Source organism: Peromyscus eremicus, chromosome 16_21 (assembly GCF_949786415.1).
Source record: "Peromyscus eremicus chromosome 16_21, PerEre_H2_v1, whole genome shotgun sequence".
NCBI classification, from domain to species: Eukaryota; Metazoa; Chordata; class Mammalia; order Rodentia; family Cricetidae; genus Peromyscus; species Peromyscus eremicus.
This window is the reverse complement of record NC_081432.1, coordinates 35,712,942-35,735,341: the sequence shown is the minus strand read 5'-3', so window position 1 is coordinate 35,735,341 and position 22,400 is coordinate 35,712,942. Positions and strand designations below refer to the sequence as shown.

At 45.1% G+C, this 22,400-nt stretch overlaps 1 protein-coding gene across 3 annotated transcripts in view; it reads right to left on the bottom strand.

Annotated features, from left to right (window-relative positions):
* The window catches only part of Cracdl (CRACD like), an 88,885-nt gene that overhangs the window by 43,416 nt on the left and 23,069 nt on the right, over positions 1-22,400 (bottom strand). For 2 of the 3 annotated variants that reach the window (XM_059281692.1, XM_059281693.1), the window contains exons 1-2: positions 18,748-18,977; positions 692-771 (exon numbers count right to left, since the gene is read on the bottom strand). In XM_059281692.1, coding sequence (XP_059137675.1) covers positions 692-771; positions 18,748-18,821 — 154 coding nt within the window. In that variant the 5' untranslated portion in view covers positions 18,822-18,977. Of the gene's footprint in view, positions 1-691; positions 772-18,747; positions 18,978-22,400 lie in introns of those variants that run through there. The other variant, XM_059281694.1, reaches the window with a different exon arrangement.

The window sequence follows — 22,400 nt, the reverse complement described above, 5'->3', positions numbered from 1 at the left end:
TGGGATTTTGAATTTTAAACAAGAGAGGTTGGAGACCTTTGCTAACAATATGAGGTGAGTAAAATGGCTGAAAATCCAGGAGAATGTGCACCAAGGGCTATCAGTGTCTTTTAATATTGATTTCACAACCGTATCAAGACATAAATAGCAATCCCATGACTAGATCGGAATGTGTTCCGAAGTGATGACTCACAGGCCTGGAAGTTGGCTCAGCAGAAGCTAAGATAAAGGCCTTGTTAAAGTCGTAAGAAAAGGGTCAAAGGCTCTTTAGATGTAATTATTTCCTCTGGAGGACCAGCTCATCCTGTGCTTTACAAAACCTCCTACGCTTACTTTTGGAAAGTGTTGGATGATAAATGAATCCATTTAGCCTTGGCCTCTACATGTAACTCTGCCTAGCCTTGAACTCATGACATCAAAGTGCAGGTGCTCCTGGGTTAGCCCCTGCTCCTTTGCTTTCAAGGCAAATACAGGGCCATGTTTACCTCTAGGAAAAGGAAAAGGACATTCAAAGGCCCAACTCTTGGGCAGAGCAGCAAAGATCAGTGCTGCCAAATGCCGTTAAATGGTGAAGGAGTGAGTGCGAGGCTGGGGATGTCTGAGCACACCGCGGGGACTGAACATACATCTCCACACAGGAAGCCACAAAGCCCAGCTCCAACCAAACAAACAGCCTCTTCCCAGACCTTACCTGTGCCGTCCTCCCCGAGGCCTTCAGCCGCTTCCCGAAGCTTGATGTCCATCACCCTTGTGGAAATCATGTCCAGCTCACTAAAACCAGACAGAAATCCCTGTTAGAGGAACACGCTGAGCAGAGTGACCAGTGAGTGCCGTGGTGGTGGGACTGCTTCTGCCTGTCACCTCACCTGCATATAACTCTGAAAAGTCAGAGACGAGGGCAGAGAGGAGGACAGTGCAGGCCATGTCCACAGCCACGTGGGTAGCAACCACAGAAGCGTCTTTCTAATTACTGATGTCAGCAGTTTCACAGAAAACGTAACACAAAGGCAGGTCAGAGACTTTCAAAGTTCCCTTCAAATTGTAAGAAACTGTTTTTCCTTTAGCAAGTTTGAAAAATGTGAAGAATAAAAAAAATTACCCATCATTCCACCAACCAAGTATAATCATAATAAATGTTTCAGTCTCTTTCTAACACACCTTTACACAGATATTTGTTATCCATGCACACACATTAAGAAACTTGACTTCTGATTTTTGTAGCATACCACTTGATTAAAATTCTTCCTAAGTATTATCTGAATGGCTAGACAATATTTTATTATTATTTACACGGAGTCTTCTGGTTTGGAACTTGGGGAAAATTCCAAGCAAATACGGAAGTACAGTGAACTCCACATAAAATTATCCTCCTTCATTGTACCCCACACCCATGATCCCTCACTAGATCATTTCCAGGTTAAATCATCCCAGTTACCATTACCATTTCATCCAAACGGGTTTACCTTCTTCCTAAATAAAAGTATCTGATTTACTCATCCATAATCCTACTACAGAAATCGGTACTACTTGTATCTCTGCCTCCCATACCCAACCCAGGACAGCAAGCTCTCCCGCTGTGTACAGCTCACTCTATCCAGAAAGCTATCATTTCCTGGGAGTGACTATGAATCTTCATACTGAAAAAGAGAGGTTCAAAATGTTTGATTAACCAATTTATAGTTTGGCTCTTACATAGGGTAAAATGATGGGAGGAACAGAATGAACATATTTAACAGAAGGAGAGAAACATACACACTATTCTGTGCTGGAGTTGACACTGATGTTTAATATAAATGTTAGAGTGCCTGTCCTCCCTCCAGACTGGTTTCTTTTAACATTTTTTATCATCACCATCATCATCATCATCATCATCATCATCATCACCATCACCATCACCATCACCTGAGACAGGTTCTCACTATGTAGCATTAGCTGGGCTGGAACTTGGAGATCTGCCTACCTCTTCCTCCCTGTCTTAGTTAGAGTTTCTATTGCTGGGATAAAACACCATGACCAAAAGCAGAAGAAAGGGTTGATTTCAGTTTATAGTTCTCCAAAACAATCCATCACCGAGGGAAGTCAGGACAGAAACTCAAACAGGGCAGGAACCTGATGCAGAGACCATGGAGGGGTGCTGCTTACTGGCTTGCTCAGCTTGCTTTCTTTATAGAACCCAGGGACACCAGCCCAGGGAGGGCACATACCACAACTGAGTTGAACCCTCCCACACCAATCATCAAACAAGAAAATGCCCACAGGCTTGCCCACAGGCCAGTCTGGCAGGCGTTTTTCTCAACTGAGGTTCCCTCTTCCAAAATGACTCTAGTCTGCGTAAGTTTACATAAAACTAGCCACTATACTCCTGGTTGCTGAAGTTAAAGGCATGTGCCCACACCTATTGTTTTTAAAATTGTGTGTGTGTGAAAGAGACAGAGAGAGAGAGAGGAGAGAGGGAAGGAGGGAGGGAGGGAGGGAGGGAGGGAGGGGAGAAGTAGGGAGAGGAGGAGGGGGAAAGAGAGAGAGAGGGAGGGAGGGAGGGAGAGGGAGAGACAGAGAGAGAGAGAGAGACAGAGAGAGAGACAGAGACACAGAGAGAGACAGAGAGACAGAGAGAGATTGAGATTGTTCAGGTGCCTATAGAAGCCAGAAGAGAGTGTTGGATCCTCTGGAGTGGAGTTACAGGTGGTGTGAGCCATCTACTGTGGGTGCTGGGAACAGAACTTGAGTCTTTGGCAAGAGCAGTATGTGCTCTTAGTTAATTTTGTCATTCTAGTTCTCTGGCTGATTTCTTTTTTTTCTTTTCTTTTCTTTTTTTTTTTTTTTTTTTTTTGGTTTTTTGAGACAGGGTTTCTCTGTGTAGCTTTGCGCCTTTCCTAGAACTCACTTGGTAGCCCAGGCTGGCCTCGAACTCACAGAGATCCGCCTGGCTCTGCCTCCCGAGTGCTGGGATTAAAGGCGTGCGCCACCACCGCCCGGCCTCTGGCTGATTTCTTAAAGGCTGAAAACAAAAACCTTTTTTAAAACTTAGCTTCTCAATCTTCATGCAGTTTGGCTTCGTGGAAACATCTGCTGTGAACATCAGTTCTATCAAAATCCTACTGATGGGACATCATGCTCCTGCTCTCATTATACAGAGAGTGAGGGTGAGGTAGAAACAGCACTCGCTCACATCGTGGACCACTACTCTACTCCTTGCTATCACTCTCTGTGTTCACAGTCAAAGTCACAGATGACGCAGTCGAAGAGGTGAACGGTTGTGACACACCTTCCCCCATCCAGAGGCCTCCAAGAGGTCAGCATTGTCAGCCATCTCTGATGTTGGCATGGCCTGTCGATCAGTGATACTACTGGAAGCCAAGGAGCTGCCAGGGGACTTGGGGGGAGGGGCTACCAAAAGGTGGAGGGGAGAGTGAACCTGGTGAGGGTGGGTGGAGTCACCAACTGTGAATTAACCCAGGTAATCACCTGCCTGGGCTGTGGCTGAGGTGGAAGTACAGGGGCTTTCCATCCCTCAAACTCGACATTCATCACAATGACTGCCAATTGCATGCCGAGAGCCAACATATCATCACTCATCTCATGCAATCCTGGAGAGCTCTGCTTTGCCAGTCAGGAGGGGAGAATGCACATCCCCTTAGCTGGCTTAGTAGCTTGTCTGACGTATCGAGGCAGGGTTCATTCTGAATGCTCGCCCTGACTCTGCACTCGAGTGTGCTTCTGAGCCACTGGAATACAGGGACAGATGAGACCTACATGGTCCCTGCCTCTTTCAGGCGTTGCCCTAGTGAAGGGGAAGAGGCCCTGGGATAGCTCCATCTGTGCACCCTGAGATGTCCTGGATGGGGTCCAGGTAAGCCAGGGAGTTTAAAGAGTAGAGTTTCCCACTGAGATAGCTCTGCCCACCAAACAACCCCTGCCTAGGATCAGGCCAGCATTCTAGGCCCAAGGATGACAGGGACTTTCAAGCCGACAGAAGGAGTTTAAGATTGATGGGATATGTCTCCTAACAGAGAAGGTATAATTCTACAGAAACTGTGATGTCCCCTCTGACAGATGAAAAGTGTCAATGACAGGAATTACTGAGGGTATATATGGCTGTGTGAGAGAGTATGCATGGGTAGGTGTGTAGAGGGCACCCTGATTTTATCCTATGATCCTGGAACAGCCCAAAGGCTCAGACCTGCTTCTCCCAAATTGAATGATGTGTCTGTAACAAAGCTACATAGGGCAGAGGGTTCTGGAGCAGGTAGAGGCAATGAGGAAGAAGAAGGGACCTAGCCTCACTTGTGCGGCTCCTTCTACCCCCCTAAAGATTAACACAGGGTACCATATGCCACAACAGCCAGCAGACTCAAGAGACAACGGTGCCCACTGATGACGGGACTCGGCATGGCGACCTCAACCCCTGCTCATGTTTCACGCTCCAGCTCTCTTCCTACTGGAATGTGTGCCACGCAGTTAAGAGGAAAAGGACAGAGACTTGGATATTGGGATGTCTTGGGGTTGCACTTTAATTTTAAAATCTACCAGCACTGGGCTCAGGTTCCCCATTTACAAAGGAGGGACAATAACACTTTTAACCCGATGAGACCTGCACTAATTACTTTTTCCATCACTATGACCAATACCTGACAAAGCTGCTTAAGGAAGGAAGCGTTTGGTTGTTTTACTTAAGAGCACCGTCCATCGTGGTGGGGAAGCCATGGCAACGGGGGCATGAGGGAGTGGGTCACAGATGCTCTCACTGCCAGGAAGCAGACAGAGATGAATGCCAGTACTCAGCCCATTTTCTTCTTTCTGTTCAGCCCGGGGCCCCAGCCCATGAAGATGGTACCACTCACATTCAGCACGGGTCTTCCGTGTTCGGTGAAAATCTCTTTCGAAAACATACTCCTAGGCCCACTTGGAGGTGGGTTTCCATGGTGATTCTAAACCCCGTCAGGATGGCAGTGAAGAGTAGCCACCACAGGACCAGAAACCAGCCTGAAGCAAGAGCTTGCTGAGCACTGCTGTGGGTACCACAGCTCCTTCTTCAGCAGGTATTCCTGTCTGTGTTCAACAAGCCCCCAGCATGTATGACTGCTGCATCTCAGGGCAGGTGTCTCCCCTTTATCTCATGAAAACCAAGCAAATGGCTCCCTTTGAGGTCACTGCCGTCCATCCTAGACTCCTTCCTAATCCTCACACAAGCTGCTGCAGGGTAACTTATGAGGCACCTCCATCATCACAGAGGAATGGCTGCCCCAGGAGTCCACCATACACTACACAAATGGAGAAGTGTCTCTGTCACATGGGCATTCTAAGGGGACAACCTCACAGCCCTAACAATGTTGGGCCCTTGTGAGCATTGAGTCTCCACCTCATTAAAGCCAAGTGGAAAGCCACAATAGGTCATCTTTGACTTCCTACAGGAAAAATGCTTGCCTTGGGAACTCACAGTTCAAGTCAATCCCTACCTAACGGTCCACAACAGGCTCCTGCACTCCCCGCCGCCTGCCCTTGTTTTTCTGACAGCTGTTAAGTCCCAATCAAAGAAAACCTATTCTTTAGACTTAATTTGGACTTCAAGGGCCTCCTCAGGAGTTCTGATTAACTCACAAGGATGCTATTCTCCTCCAGCCCCCTCTGCAGTGTGCAGTACTTAGTGTGAATGTGGGTACCCACAGACTCCAGGAAGTCCTGTTTCCAAAAGAAACCTTAATGTGTGTGTATATGGGGGGGGGGCCTACTCTTTCTCTCCATTTTAACTGTGACCACAGGCTCCTTCTCCGCTAACAGCTAAGCTCTACCAGTAGCTGCAAATTCTACAAAAAAAAAAAAAAAATCCTTTAAATTTGTCCACGTGAAACATAGGTTTTAATGTGTTATCTTAAATGTTCCCGTCCACTAAATTTACCTACACAGTAGAAAACATCTGTGCACTAGGTACAGACATCTAAGTGTGCACTTACAGATGAAAGTTGATGTTTGCCATGCAAATCAGCTCCTACCCTCCTGGATTCTTTCACACACTCCTGGACCTTTTTACAACACACCCCAAGGCTGGCAGCAGACATGTGTCAGCCTGAGAGGAGGCTAGGTTAAAATGAAACAACAACAACAACAAAAACTTTAATTCTGTTATATGATATTTTGTTTGTGTTCTGACAAATCAAGTTTGCCTGGAGATCAGAGGGCAGAGCCACTAGTTAACCACAGAGGCCAGGCGGTGGCGGTGGTGGTGGCTCACATCTTTAATGCCCCGCACTTGGGAGGCTCACACCTTTGACATTTTTCCAACATTCTTCCTCCTACCTTTTCTCGTTCTATGGCAGGATTCTGTATTTGTAGGGGTCTCTGTACCCACCAACCTTCGTGGCATTGTCTTAAAGCAACAACATTTTAAGCAGAAGGCTCCACAGACAGAAGGTAACTGCCAACATGAATTTTAAACTGTGAAAAATAACAGCCTTCAACTCTAAAGGTGGGTTAAGCTGCTGCTAATGTGACGAGGCCTGCATCACAGCAAGCCTGGTGCAGATGACAATGACCGACTGTGCATTGGTATTTTGCACATTTTGAAGGCAGTAAGGAGCAACTTCAAGTAGGCAGATGTTAGAAATGGCTATGGGAGGATTAGTATGCACAAGGCTGTGGCCCTGAGGGCCCTTCAGTTTGTGTGGTGAAGTGGCTAAAGGACATATTTGACTCAAAGACCAGAAGTCAGGGCCCCCTGAGCAGATGGGAAAATGCAGGTGATCTTGGAGAGGCTAGAACTTGGAGAGAAGTGCTGATACCTAGGTACAGCCTTCCACAGTTCTAGGTGCCTGTGAATTGTAGAATAGATTGGAGTATGTCAAGGAACCAGGCAGAAGACAACACCTGGGAAGCTGAGGAAAATGGGTGGAGATTTTCTTCTCCCCATTACAGAAGAGATTGAGTCTAGCCAAGTTAGTAGTACGCAAAATCAACACTCTTTAGAGAACATAGCTGATTCCAGAGTTCCTAGAATGCTTCACTCAGTGTCTACCACAGAATCCAAATGTGCTCGTCATGTACAGAAATAGGAAAGTGTGACCAACAGTCAGACTAAAAAAATATTAACTCACAGAGAGTGAACCCAAGTGACCAACTGCTTACAGAATTGACAAAGATTTGCAAGAAGATGTTTGAGGACTGAAAAGGAAAAATGTGGTTGCAAGGAGTAAACTGAAGACTTTCCAAATGGAAAGAGAATATGAGAACATGAGGAACAAATGTAAGCCTTACAGACAAAAGTGTCATTTCCTAAATGAAATATTCACCAAAAGGTCTCAACAGTAGATTGGAGACAGGCATCAGAAAAACCAACAGCAACTACCTTCTTAAAGCAGAGAGAAAAGGTAAACACGAAGCATGAACAGAGCATCAATGTACCATGGTACAGTGCCAGATGATCCAACAGAGGTACAATTGAGTCCTAGGAGCAGGAGAGCGATTATCCTCCCATAACAAAGACATAGGGAGCTGGAGAGATGGCTCAGTGGTCAAGAGCACTTGCTGCCCTCACAGAAGATCCTGGTTCGGTTCCCAGAACCCACATGGTAGTTCACAACTATTTGTAACTCCATAGTTACAGCTATATAGAGGATCTAATGCTCTCGTCTGACCTCTGCAGTTACCAAGCATGCACATAGTGTATATACATACATGTAGGCAAAACACTTGTACACATTAGAGTAAATCAACCTAAATTTTAAACTTAATTTATATAATGAATAATATATTTAACTACCTAATTATCTCTAGGTAAGTGTAAAGTATAATAATTTGTTTACAATAGACATTGCTATAGAAAATCAAAAAAGATGTTCTTTAGGATACTGGGAAAGTATACATCAGATTGAAACTGATAGCTGAAAAGAAGAGTATGAGGAAAAGAGAAGGGAGAAAGAAAAAGAGAAGAGAAGGAATTTAGAGAATGTATAAATACAAGTATGGATGAGGTCAGAAATGTTAGAATCTTAGCTCACAGGTGGGCAGATCACAGACCCCGGAGTGTGGGGAATTAAAAGGAAAGATGAAGACAAAATCTTGACAATACTCAAAGGAGACTGATAGAGCTCATGTAGGCAGACAGCAACATGAATGGCCATCAATGGGCAAGACAAGGAGATGGAATGGCATCTTCAAAACCCTGAAAAAGAATTTGTTCATAAAAGACATGCTTTGGGACGTCAAAGAAGTTCTTTCATATGGAGGAAAGCAGAACAAGATACAGTGGGTAGAATAACTACATGGGAAAATCTAAATGTCCAATTTCTTTCTCTAAATTTATCTAAAGGAGTGCAACAATCTAAATAAAGTGAGCAACGTATGTAGATATGAGACTATGCCTTTTAGGTGTGTCGGTAAATGAGACTACACTGTCATAAGGTTCTTGCATTTTACATGAAGTGGTTCAGTATTAACTCTATACAGACAATGATAAATTAAGAATTAGCAGAGGGGCTGGAGAGATGGCTGAGTGGTTAAGAGCACTGACTGCCCTTCCAGAGACCTGGGGTTTGACTCCTGGCACCCACATGGCAGCTCACAACCCTCTGTAACTCCAGTGTCAGGGGATCTGATGCCTCTTTTGGCCTCTACAGGGACCAGGCGTGAGTGTGGTACACAGGCATACATACAGGCAAAACACACATACACATCAAATTAAATTCTAAATAAAAAAGGAATTAATATTGTAGCCAGTGTGGTGGCACACCTCTTTATTCCCAGCACTCTGGAGGCACAGGCAGGTGGATCTCTGTGAGTTCAAGGCCAGACTGGCCTATATAGTGAGTATATATAGTAGGACAGCCAAGGCTACATAGTAAGACCCTGTCTTTAAAAAGAACGTAATATTGTGATCTCTGAGTAAATACTACAGAATTTAATACAAGGAAGTTTAGCTAAAAAGCTGCACGTTAATTAAAATGGAACACTGAAACATTTAGCTAACTTGAAAGAAAGAAAATCGGAGGGCTAGTGAGACAGCTCAGCGATGACAGGCATTTGATGCCTAGATTGACAGTCTGAGTTCCATCCCCAGGCCAACATGGTGGAAGGAGAGAACTGACTCCACAAGTTGTCCTCTGACCACCACATACAGGTTGTGGTGCATATATGTGCATGTATACACACTTACACACAAATAGATTAACAATAAAATGAATAAAAAGAAAAAAGTAATGAACAAGATGCGATATACAAGTGGCAAGTAGATATAAACAAAAAAGAAAAACATGCATAACACTTCTAAAAGAAAGCACAGGCGTCTGCCTTCCTGATAATGCTACAAACCCAAATATCTTGATATGCATTAACAACTCGTAAGAAATGTACACTTTGCTCTTTATTGAAATGAAATATTTCTGCTCATTAAAAAGTGACATTAAAAAATGAATAGTAAAGTCACAGGTGGGGAGGCATGTGCAAAACAAAAAAAAAAAATGAAAAACAAACCCCCTGGCATCCAGCATATAAAGAACTCATGGAACCCAATAAACTAAAAAAACTTCCTTCCTCCAACGCTGGGCAATAGACCTGAATGGACATATTGAAAAGAGAGGACAGTAGTCAATGATGAAATGGCAGGTAAACCCAGCAGGAAACATCATATAAATGAACTGCCCCACCATGAGAAGCTCAGCAACGACAGGGAGCAAGATCAAGGAACTATTCCAGCGTAGACACAACACATGCCGTAGGACCTGCCATTGAGGCCAGTCTTTGGGCAAACGACAAAAGCCAAATATTCCTGATGTTTATAATTATGGTTGCTTAAAATAATGTTCTTGGGGCATACACAGTGGCTTCTCTGAATCAGTATCAAATAGTATAAAAATGAATGGTATGGACATCCAGGTAATTATTAGAGAAACAATGACACAGCAAAATGTCAACCAGTACATCAGGCTAGAAATTAATGGGAAAATTCTGGGCCTTTGAATTTTTAAAGTTGGTCATGAGAGCCAATAGAACGTGTTGGAAGTCACTAGCAAAGAGAAAAGGCAGGGATGTGGGGGTGGCAGTGTGAAGACTACAGTGAGCCCACACCACTGAGAAAGGGAAGCTGGGCTCACATGGAGGAGAGAGAAGGCAATAGAAACCACCTCTGAGAGGGCACGGGCGTGGCTGAGCAGACAAGCCTTTACCACAGCTATCACAAATACGCGGAGACAATGCGCACAGCCTCGGATGTACACGATTAATAATAAACGAAAGCATGATGGCAATGACTCACAAAACAGCAAACAGAAAAAGAGGGACAGCTAGGGGTGGGGCCCAACAAGCCCTGGGCTTGATCTCCTGTACCATAAAGAGTGTGTGTGTGTGTGTGTATGTGTGTGTGTACATTTTTCTCCATAGATTAATTTTTGTTCCCTTTTTTCCCCTCTTAGTCCCTTTAAAAGACAAAGGATTCTTATTATATCGTGATTGTTAGGTTTACAACAAATATAGATGCAATATACACAGCAATAATAGCATCTCCTACAATCAACAGTGGCTATGCTAATAATAGACAAAATAAATGTTAAAATAAAAACATTCTTAGAGATAAGAGGGAGAGTTTATAACAATGAATTGTTATATATCAGGAAAACGTAAGAAATATACATTGATCTAATACAGCCATACATGACATGATGTCCAAATTGGTAGAAATGAATTCAAAGACAGAAAATTCAATAATCATAGTTAGGAACCTCAATACCGGGCTTTTTTAAAAATCATTTTTATTAGTATATATTAATTGTACAGACTAACAGGTTTCACGAAGACACTTAATACATGGACAGAGGACACTGTGATCAATTTCCCTGCCATCCGCCACATGTACGTACCAACTCCGCCCTCCCACTGGCCCTCCTCCTATTCCTGTCTTTTAAAAAATCTACATGCGAAAGAAAACATACGATACTTGACTTTTGTGTGAGTGTGTGCGTGCGTGCGTGCATGTGTGTGTGCGCGCGCGCGCGCGTGTGTGTGTGTGTGTGTGTGTGTGTGTGTGTATTGGGAGTGGGGGTGAGGTCTCTTGTAGCCTAAGCTGGCATCTAACTTGTACATAATTGAGGTTGACCTTGAACTCCTGATCTTCCTGCCTCCACTTCTCAAGTGCTGGGAATACAGACATGCATCACCATATATATCTTTCATGTTATTTCTTGCAATAAGCTTCAGTTACATCAATTTTTGTGCAAACAATGTGACTTTGCTCTTCTTAATGGTGTGTGTGTGTGTGAGAAAAGGCAGGGATGTGGGGGTGGCAGTGTGAAGACTACAGTGAGCCCACACACACACACACACACACACACCATTAAAATACATATATACGATACACATACACACACACACAAACACCCCCCCCCTCAATCCACCTGTTGATTGGCACCTAGGTGACATAAAAGTGCTACAATAAACGTGGATGTGCAGGTCAGTACCTGACTTTTAATAATTGATAGAACAAACAGGCAGTGTGTCAACAGGATATAAAAGACTTGACGAACAACATTAACTAGACTGATCAGGAATCTACACATCGCCCCACCTGGCAACAGAAAACACAGCAACTGAACACACAGCCTCCTGAAGATCACAGGAAAGACTCTCCAGGATACACAAGGTCCTAACAAGTCTATATCCACTTAAAGGGGCCAGAGTAGAGTAAAGTATGTTTTCTAACAAAAAGTAGGGAAGGCAGATATAAAAACATAACTACATGGAAATTAAACAATATTTTGAACTGACCAAGATAATGGCTCTGTATTAATTTCAGAAAAACTGGTTTTAGAAGAAAATTTTTAGATAAATAGTATCATTTAATAATGGTAAAATTATCAGTCTATCAAGAAAATATGTCTGTTATAAACATGAAGGTTAAGCCATATAAAAAGAGAATCCACATATTCTTGAAGCAAACACTGATAAAATGGAGAGATGATTCAATGAAGACTACAGTGAGCCCACACCACTGAGAAAGGGAAGCTGGGCTCACATGGAGGAGAGAGAAGGCAATAGAAACCACCTCTGAGAGGGCATGGGCGTGGCTGAGCAGACAAGCCTTTACCACAAAGCTACTGTAATAAGATTTCATTGAACTGACAAACAGATATAGACCCAGAGATTAGAAATTGGAGCCAAATGTAAATGCATACTATGATAGCCAACTTTTTTTAAATAAGGATGTCAAGGTAATTCAATGTGGAAAGGACAATCTTTTCAACAAATTGTGCAAAAATGTAATCTGTACTCCTACCTCACAACATACATAACATTACACACAGGGGATCACAGAGCTAAATATAAGTCCCAAAAGTGCATATGAACTTCTTAGAAGAAAATAGGGGTAAGTCTCTGATCTTGTGTTGGGCAATAATTACTCAGATGTGATGTCCAGCACACAAAAAGGGCAGAGTAATAAGTTTTGACTTCATCAACACGATATGCTTTTTGTTTCCAAGGACTAAACAACTGAGAAAGTAAGAGAAAGTATTTGCCAATCAGGTATCTGATAAGAGAATATATACAAGATATATAAATATACAAGATATATACATAATTTATATATAAGCTATATAAATAATTCTTACACAAGTCTATTCAGACCATTCCATTTAAAAACAAAGGGTTTGAACAGGAACTTGTACAGAGGAGGCACATGAAAATATTCTTAATGACACTAGTCATTAGTCAAAACATGAGTCAAAACCACAGTGAGCTACCGCCTCCTCATTAGAACGGCTGTAATCAAAGACATGGACAATACATGTGTGAAAGTCTGTGAAAAAAAACTAGAACATTAATTCATTGCTGATGAAATGGAACATGTTGCAGTTGCTTTGGAAAAGTTTGGCAGCTCCTCCATAGGTCAAACATAAAATAATCACATGGTTGCAACTCCAGTCCTAGGCATCAAGTAAAAGGGAAAGAAAGCCATAGAGCCGCAGAGGATTCTGGGAAGATGGCGGAGAAAGAGGAGAGCAGTTACAACTGTCTGAGGTAACTGTTCTGGATCTGGATTCTAATAAAGGCTTACAACTTCCAAGAGTTGTGGACAGCAAATCCAGCTAATTTCAACCAAGTTCTGCTCTTAGCAGAGTAGCATCTGCTCAGTGCCAGGTCCCCAGCCCGATGGCAAGTAATGCATGTGTCAGGAGCATCTTGCACATAGCTGGTAAGATCCAGAAAGCGCCAAGAGGACTCTGTCCTTCACCCTGAGGATCTCTGCTTTGGCTACTGCTTTGGATGCCAACGAGGCAGACAAGGAGGCAGAGGCCGCTGTGGTACCTCCCTCACATTTGCAAGACTCACATTTCCAGCAACCAGACAAATTCCCAAGGATTGAGTGTGCCCGCACCCTTCTCCACCCCTCTACTCTTCCCTTTGCCCTGCTGAGAGATAGACCTTCAAGACTGGGTCCTTCGAAACCACCCACAGATCAGTGAAATCAGTCACTGTGCAGCCACGTTGATCATCAACACAGGCAGCCGCCAGCAGTCAATCAGATGACTAATAGTAACAAAACAAAGCAAAATAAAAACTAACAAACAACAACAACCCCAGCAAACCTTGAGGAAAGAGAGAATCCGAGCTCTAGAATTCCTACATTATTAGACTGTGCTGTCCAATTGTCAGTAACAACAGCAACAAGATCAGAGGTGATGCAAAGGACAGAAAAATATGGCTTATTCGCAGGATACAAATAAAGAAAAATAAAATAAAATAAAATAAAATACCAACTGAATATGCCTCGGAAAAAGACCTCATGTGGCTATACTAAGACAAAAGTTTTAAACAACTGTCTTAACGAGGCTCAAAAGGCTACGAAAGATGTGGAGAATATCAAGAAAACAACGTGTGAACAATATCGAAACAGCAGCAGACAACCTGAGGAGGAAGACAAAAAGGAAATCCTGGGAATGAAAAGTACAAGGAAGGAAGTGGAAAGCTGACTAGAAGTCTTCAAAGGCGGAACTGAACAGGCTGAAGAATCAACAAGCTTGAAATCAGGACGACGCAAATTAGTGAATCTAAAGAAGAGAAAGAAAAAAGATGGAATGAAAGTGTGGGAGCCCGTTCTCGGGTTCCTCGTGGCTTTACCCAGCAGGTCCCCATAGAGAGGATGATTAGGACCGCGGGCCTGAGTGCAGGTGTCTGAGATGGTCTGCACTTGGAGGTCTTTTGCTCCACCCCTTGGCATCTCTATAAATACCCTGAGGCAGAGACAGTCAGGGCCTGTTTGAATAGGTTCCAGGCTCTCTCGAGGTTAATCCTTTATTTTCTGTTTATCTCCGTAATATAAATCCTCCTATCTAATATTTGCTGCTGCTCACACTCAAGAAAACCCTGGGGAGCTGTGGGGTTGGTGGGTAAACGCCCCACATAAAAGTCAACAAAGCACAGAGGAGTTGGTGAAAACTCCCTAAGTTTGATGAAAGGAACAGATAGAAACACCTTAGAAGCTGAGTTAAAACCAAGTAGGCAGAATTCAGTCCAAAAACAAGAAACACATTATAATCAAACTACTGGAAGACAAAGATGAAATATCTTTAAATCAGCAAGAGAGAAATTAAGACAGATGAGAGGGACCCACCCTTCCCTTGTGGCACTAGAACAGGAGTGAAATATTATTAGAACACTATTAAATTCTGTTCAAGTTAGCTATAAGCCTTTATCCAAAGCATTCCTTGAAACGCTGTGAAAGATCACACAGAAACAAAATAGACCAAGGATTGCCCACAGTGGGAAGAGGAGCATTATGGGAAGGAGTGGGAGGTCACTGCTAATGGGCATAAGGTTTCTTTGGGGGAGTTTAAAAAGGTCTAAAATCAGATCATGTTCACATAAGCACAACTGTTAAAACCCACTGGCTGTATTGTGTAGAAAGGCTAACATTATGGTATGTCTATTATGTCAACAAAGTCATTGCCAGAGGGGGATAAGGATGAAGGAAAGGCATTTTTTCAGAAAGAGAACCTGACATAATTTGTCTCCAACAAACTCATGTTAAAACAAGTACTAAGTGGGACTGGAGAGATGGTTCGGTGGTTATGAGTGCTCCCTGCTCTTGTGCATTAGGTTGCCGGTACCCTATTAGACAACTTACAACTGCCTGGGACTTCAGCCCCAGGGGATTTGCCACCTCTTCTGGTCTCCAAGGGTACTGCACAAACATGCATATACCACACACACGTACACACATGCTCACACATTCACTCGCACATAAACTCACACACATGCACTCACACACAGACACACTCTCTCTCTCATACACAATTTTAAAAACAGCTACGAAAGGAAAGATGATACAACGTGAGAAAGATGGAGATGTAGCCTGGAACAGAAAGCGATATACATGTGGGGAACTCCAAATATCATCAGGAGGTGGCAGGCTAGATTCCAATCAGAGGCCCCCTATACAGACATCGTAAGTCCACACCTCAATCCTGCTCTCCCCATCCCAGCTACCCATGTCCTTCCAGGCCAGCATCTTTACAGACATTGTCCCCTCTGATGGGATACCAGGTTTCCCGCCTCCAGCTCCACGGTGGTCTCACTGACCCTCCTCATCCTTCAGACTTCAGCTTTGACTATCTTGGAAGGCTCTCAGGCCCCTCAGGGTGAACCAGCATTTCCTTCAACAGCCCGCAGGAGCCCCTGCACCCTTCCGCTCACAAATGCAGACCTCTTGGATGCTGATGTGCTGGCGTGATTACCCGACCTGGTGCCTGCTTGCAGAAGTACACCTGCTCCCATAGCCGGTACACTTAACCAATCTCTCCTTCTCTTGGGGAAAGAAAAAGACAAAAATAAATTATGACTTAAACTATTGTTCTCTAGTGAGTCATGCGAGGATCTGCCTTCTCCTTTTTTTAGCAAAATAAGTTCCACATTATTGAGGCAAATGCAATGTGCAATTCTCACAAAGTTCTTGTGAGAAATCTCTGACGAGAAACAGTGCCAGCTTGCTGCTTAATGATATTATTATCCTCGGGAACAGAGGAACTGGACGGCTGTACCCACGGAACAGGGGCAGTGACACTGGGACTAGATGTCACTCCAGCCTACATCTCTCTCTAACAGTGACAGATGCCTGCCTGTTCTGAAGCAGATACCTTGCTGTTTGTGACCCTTCCTCTACCTGTATGTCAGGAAGAGGAGGAGGCAGTGATGGACCTACACCAATTGGGGGGGTCCTAAGGAAGGAGCTCGCATGGGGTGACCCCCAGCTACTGTGGTTAGAGCCTGCACTGAACAGAGGAGAGAAAGTACAGGAACTGGATGGCTCGTCAATGCTGAAGCTTCCTAATATCTTTTAATGAACGCCCATCTTAAATAATAATAATAATAATAAAGCTTGGCCTGGAAATACAAGCCACCCCCTTTCTTGCTAAGTATGTAAACTGGAAAGTAACTATGAAAAAAAAAAAAAAAGACTAGGTTAGGTACTAGCAGGGTACCACCACAACGCAGGGGCACTATAAACACTGTTCAACGAGTGAATGAATGAATGAATGAATGAATGAGCCACTTCTCAGTAACATTCACTAGAGAAATTCCTATTAAATTTCCTATTAAAAATGAGATGGCATGCACATCCCATTGACAATTCTACTGCCAAGGCCACCTACAAGGCCACCTAGCATTCCCAGATTTGTGGGACAGACTTTAGAATCTGTGACTGTGCTTGACTGTGTCACAGTTAGTTCATTAGCTTGAGAGGTATCCCCGTTTTCTCTCACACGGAGCTGAAGCCTGGTGGGCTCGGAGGGACTGCTGGGAGAGAGCAAAGGAATATGGGGGCCGAAGAGGGCCTGGTTTAGAGGCTTTGCTCCTCCCCGGGCTTCCTTTCAGCTGTGGTCAGGGCAGGGACAGCAAAGGCAGACAGACAGAATGAGCCATCGGGCCACAACTCTTGGGAGTGTTTCTTTGCAAAGTAAACATGACGGCTCCGCCTCTCACAAAACAGACAGCATCGTTTACGAGCACACAAATAGGATCTTATGTAAGACAGACTGCTGTTTTCTGAAAAATGCCTAAACGTTGATTTGGTGGTATTTGGAGACCCTATAAACAGGCAACTTAAGTTCTTCGGTGGAATTCACATGACCAGTCCAGCAGACACTCATATGCACAGGAGTCCATGCGTACCAGCAACCTCTACCACACAAACACACCGGAGTGAAATTCACTTCTTGAACGACAATATACGACAGCTTCCACAAAACCAGGGGTGAAAACATGAGTTTAGACATTTTCAGGTTATTAGCATAGAATAAATATATATATATATATATTTCAGGTTTCTGACCAAATCATTGCTTCAAACATAGCTAAGCACACAGCTTCAAACTTTACAGCCTCATTTTAGAAATTCTATTTGCATAATTCTCGGGGAAACAGAATATAAATTCATTCTAAGGCTGGGGTGTGTCTTGCAAAGATGTCTTTAACTTGAAAACTTCTGGTCTCCAGATGTCAGCCATACCAGGTGCTGACTGCTGAACACATGTGTGACAGACAGGATCCTGGAATCTGGGCACAAGGGACAACTTCACAAGCTGGCTTGTCTTTAACTTTCTGAGTGTGTTAAGGCAATACACTGCTTAGTCACACAAAGGCCGAAACGAATGCTTGAGTTTTCCAGAATATTACATATAAGACTGGTATTCCTGAAGCTTAGCAGATGTGTAGCTGAGAATTATGTAGGAAAACATGATCCAAAGCCTGTCAGCAAGACAAGTCACCGTGCTACCCTGGACCATTCAGAACAGGCAGAATTGGGCATAAAGGTTAAGCAACTATCAGTAAACTCCTTACGAAATAGTAGCAAAGATGAAGCTCATACACACAGTGGCTTTTCTTTGTTGTTGGGTCATTATTCCTCTGTAGCAATAGAAAAACAACAAGGTTTACAGGCTAGACTATCTGACTAAAATCCTCAAGTAATACCTACTGCCAGGATGACAAGTGCGTCCCTTCCAAAGATCAACTTCTCAAGACCACCCATCCAGCCCGAGGGATGGCAGATGTAGTCTCCCTGGCCCTATGGAGGCTGCCATACCAGGAATTTTCCAACTGGGGTATGAGACATACAATGTCTTCACTTATGCTAAGCAAGTGAATTTAAACCAGCCATATAGCTACGCTTCCCTCTGCACCCAGTGCACAGAATTACAAGGCGCTGAGAGCCGAACACCCTTCAGGGATGAGGTCAGTGGGCTGGAGGAGGTGACTATGTGCCCAGGAGCGCAGGCAGGGTGTCATCCATGGCTGTGTCTGTCAGCTGGGAGCCAGCCCTTCAATGCTGAGCTTCAAGCAGTAACTGCAATGTCCTCTCCTCTCCACCTCTGGCTTCCGTCCCTCCACTCCAAGAGTATCAAGTATGCCGTGTAGGCTCAGGTACAAGAATGAAACATTAAAATACAGAGCACTCTGTTTACCCTAGCCTACTCTGTCTCTCCTCCTCCTCCTCCTCCTCCTCCTCCTCCTCCTTCCCCTCTCCTTCCTTCCTCTTCCTCTTGTATCTGAAGGTGTGTTAAAGGAAACACAGAAAATTATTATTTTGCTCCCAAATTCACACAACTGGAGAAGACAGGATAAAATGTTCTAGAACATGAGACACTAGGTGCTGAAGGTCTGGCCTCAGTCTCAAGGAGGGTTAAGTAACCGGGCCCTGGCAATGACCAAGTGGCCTGCCTCTCTGGACTCACCCCCCACCTCACCACCTTGCTCTCAGGGGCGCACCTGGGGTCAGGCCTGACGCATTGGTAAAAGGCAGCCATCTTCCTGAGCGTGCAGCGAGCCTCTGGCTCTCTCATCCTTCTGGAAACTAGCAGCAGGGAGAAGCGTGGGCCTCCCTGTCCACCCACGAGGGGCTCAGGGCTCTCAGGACACCACTGGTCACTGGGCACACATTCTTGTCCCTGTTCCCCCAGCAACTCCTCTGCGCCATGAGGAAGTGGGGTTTCTGCCAAGCACGGCGGGCGGGCGGGCGCTCCGGAGCTCCTTGGACAGGTGTGCAGGCACAAGGCAGTTAGAGCTTTCTGAGAAGAACAAGCACTTCCTTCTCCCGAGGGCCGGGAGTGGGGGTGGCCCAACTCCTCCGGGGAGTTGGTCTGGAGTGGTTGTCACCTGCCTCACAGTGACTGGAGTCGCTTCTGCACCACAGATAACAAAACATAACCAGCTTGGGCACCGGCTCCCTGTGCACCCCAGGGAAGGGGCAGAGGTTGAGGTCAGGACAGACACTTGGCTCCTCCCCTTGGCTATCAGACTAATTGCAACAACTTTCCCCAGGACACCGGAATTCCTCCAGGAGTCTCACACCGAGGGAAGGAGAAGGCTGAAGCCAAGCAGAGGAGGAATTTGTCTTCCAGAGGAGATTTCACAGTTCTGACAACTCAGATCACCTCGAAGGAGAGAAGGAAGCTGAGACAATGCCAGCTCAGTGACGGGCAGGGGGGGGGTCACACCCTGGCCAAGACTGCTTAGTTATGCATACCCCTGGTCCTCCATTTAAACCTACATCTCCTATCAGGACCCTGAAGAGGGGCTTTGGGAGGGGCTAGATGACTGGATCTCTGTGTTCTTCCCTGCATGGCCACGAGGAACACACTCCTCTCTCCAGTTTTCTTCATTAACTTATCTCTTCAGTTGGCTGATTGAGGACAGGGTGTCCTGGCCTAGCCTGTCAGGGCTAATGGCCCAGGCTCTGACCCTAACAACTCTCCATGTGAGGAAGGTCAGAGCCTGGGAAGAAAAGAGATCTAATGCGGAGAAAATCTAAAACACACTCAGAATGGAACCACCCCCATTCTTACACCTGAGCCACACAGCCCTTCCTGCCCCACCAGGTCCACTCTGCAGGGCGAGGGGAGGTGGGTGGGGCAGCGACATGCTCACCTCCACCCCTACATGCTGCTTACCAGCTTCCCCTCTTTTTAGTTTTATCTTTGAAGCTTATCAGGACTCCTTGGGCCCCACACATTTTCGAACTGCTTTCCCTGGGGCCTCCCGAATGCTGCTTGTATCTGTGTACAGGCTATCCACGTTCCTTGTGTCCCTGGAAGCATTCCCCGCCTGCCCTTGGTAGACCACACCTGGAAGGTACAAGGCCACACCCACCCAAGAAGTCACCAACGCCAGCCTCTCTGGCTGGGATCTCTGCCTCTCCCTGTGACAAAGCCAAGAACTTAGTGATATCCTCTCTGCCTACCTGCAGCTGCCACTTCAAAATAATAGACTCCAGCAACCAGCCTGGCAAGGCCACCTGACTCAAGTTCAGCAGAGCCCGACTGCCTGCCGGCCGCCGCGGTTGCTACAGTCAGCAGTTTCTAAGCAACATCTCAAGCGTTGACAGAAGGCGCTAGGCAACTAATGAGTGTGGGGTGTGACTCTGTATTATTAAAATCCAGGCAGCACTATGACTTCTGAGGGTGGTTCCAAAAAAAGTCCTTTTTTTTTTTTCCCCTACTTTCCCAAATTGCTCTATACAGAACTTTTGCCCAGCAGTTTACACTCTGAAGACAAAACGTGACGCGAAAAGTTAATAATGACAAAAAGCAGTGGACATCCAGGGCTCTGGCGGCCATCTACATCCCTCTTCTCTTTATGTGGGGTTAGTCTGCAGGATCACTGCTGCCACTTATCCTGCCTTCTCTTAGAGAGAGGGACAGAAGTTGATGGACAGTCCCTGTGTCCCGGGAGCAACTCAGGAGCCGGTGTGTAACAGAGTGAAATAACAGAAGTGACAGGGACAGGACCTCAGGGCTGCTGCTCCTAAGGAGCAGTAAGAGTTCGCAGTCAAAGAGGCCAGACGATGTGACATCTTCACGGGCAATTCCACCCTGTGGAACCAGACAGACTGAGTTTAGGGGCCGTGTGCTGGTTTGAAAGACAATGGTCTCCAAAGGGGAGTGGCACTATTAGGAGGTGTGGCCTTGTTGGAGGAAGTGTGTCCCCGTGGGGGCGGGCTTTGAGGTCTCTTTCGCTCAAGCTTCCCTCAGTGTGAGAGTCAGTCGACTTCCTGTGGCCTCTAAGTCAAGATGTAGCACTCTCAGCTCCAGCACCGTGTCTGCCTGCACGCCGCCATGCTCCCCTTCATGATCATAACGGATGGAACCTCTGAAACTGTAAGCGAGCCACCTGAATGCAATGTTTTCATTTATAGGAGTTGTCATGGTCATGGTGTCCCTTCACAGCAATAAAAACCCTAACTAAGACAGGCCACTATGCCACTTGCCTGCGCTCAGGTGTGACTTGTCCTCTCTCAGGCACCTCAAAAGTGCGTTACCACTGCAGTGGCTTAGCATCCAAAATGGTGCTCAGCACAGAGTGGCCCGGGAGGGGATGTGGGGCATCTTGTACCTCTGCATGTCCAAGGATCACGCTTCCCCGAAGAGCAGGAAGGTGGATGAGAGGTAGGTCCTGATGCAGCCCTCAAGGCGTCAGCACACACCTCCACTTCTCAGCATGCTCTCCAGGCAGTGAGCACATTTTACATGGCTGCTCATTTTTAGCCCAAGTATCCAGGAATTACTCTTTTCAGTGTTGTTCCAACATCTAAGCCATGTATCTCTGGGATAAAGACTAGTAATACTCACGTGTAGCTTTTAAAATGTGATTTATAAACTGCAACAGAAAATCTTTTATGCAAAAATATCTAATGTTTTCATAAAAAGACCTCTGTCTCAGTCCATTTTCTCTTTTTTATAACTGAATAATACTACATACTGGATAACTGATAAAGAATGAAGGTTTATTTAGCTTGTAGCTCTTCTGGGAGGTTCAAGGTTGGGGGGCTGCTCTTGGTGTGGACTCTGAAGGATCTTGAACAGCCTAGGGTACCACACTGTGAGAAGAACACACAAGCCAGAGCCGAACTGGCATTTATTTGTTTGTTTATTGTTTTGAGACAAAGTTTCTCTGTGTAACAGTCCCAGCTGTCCTGGAACTTGCTCCATAGGTCAGGCTGGCCTAGAACTCACAGAGATCTGCCTGCCTCTATCTTTGGAGTGCTGGGATTAAAGGCATGTGCCACCACACCTGGCTCAAACTGGCTTTTATAACAGGCCCACTAGAGGTAACTCACAGAAGCCATGGATAGGCCAATTCATTCTTAAAGACTTTGCCTGCCCATTTCTTTCTCTGTACCTTTTATTTTTCAAATGTCTCTGTGTGTTGGTATGTGTCTGCATGTTTACGTGTACAGGTCTTGTGGGCCACAAGAATATATCATAGAGATTCAGCTGTGTATTAAAGCTATACCTTGACCGGCCAAGGGTCTGTCAAAAGGCAAGGCATTTATTATGAATATTTGGTGCTACCCAACCTTTAAGATTCCAGCTGTCTTCTGCTATGAAATTCTTGCATGTCCAAATATTTTCAGACCCGCTGAA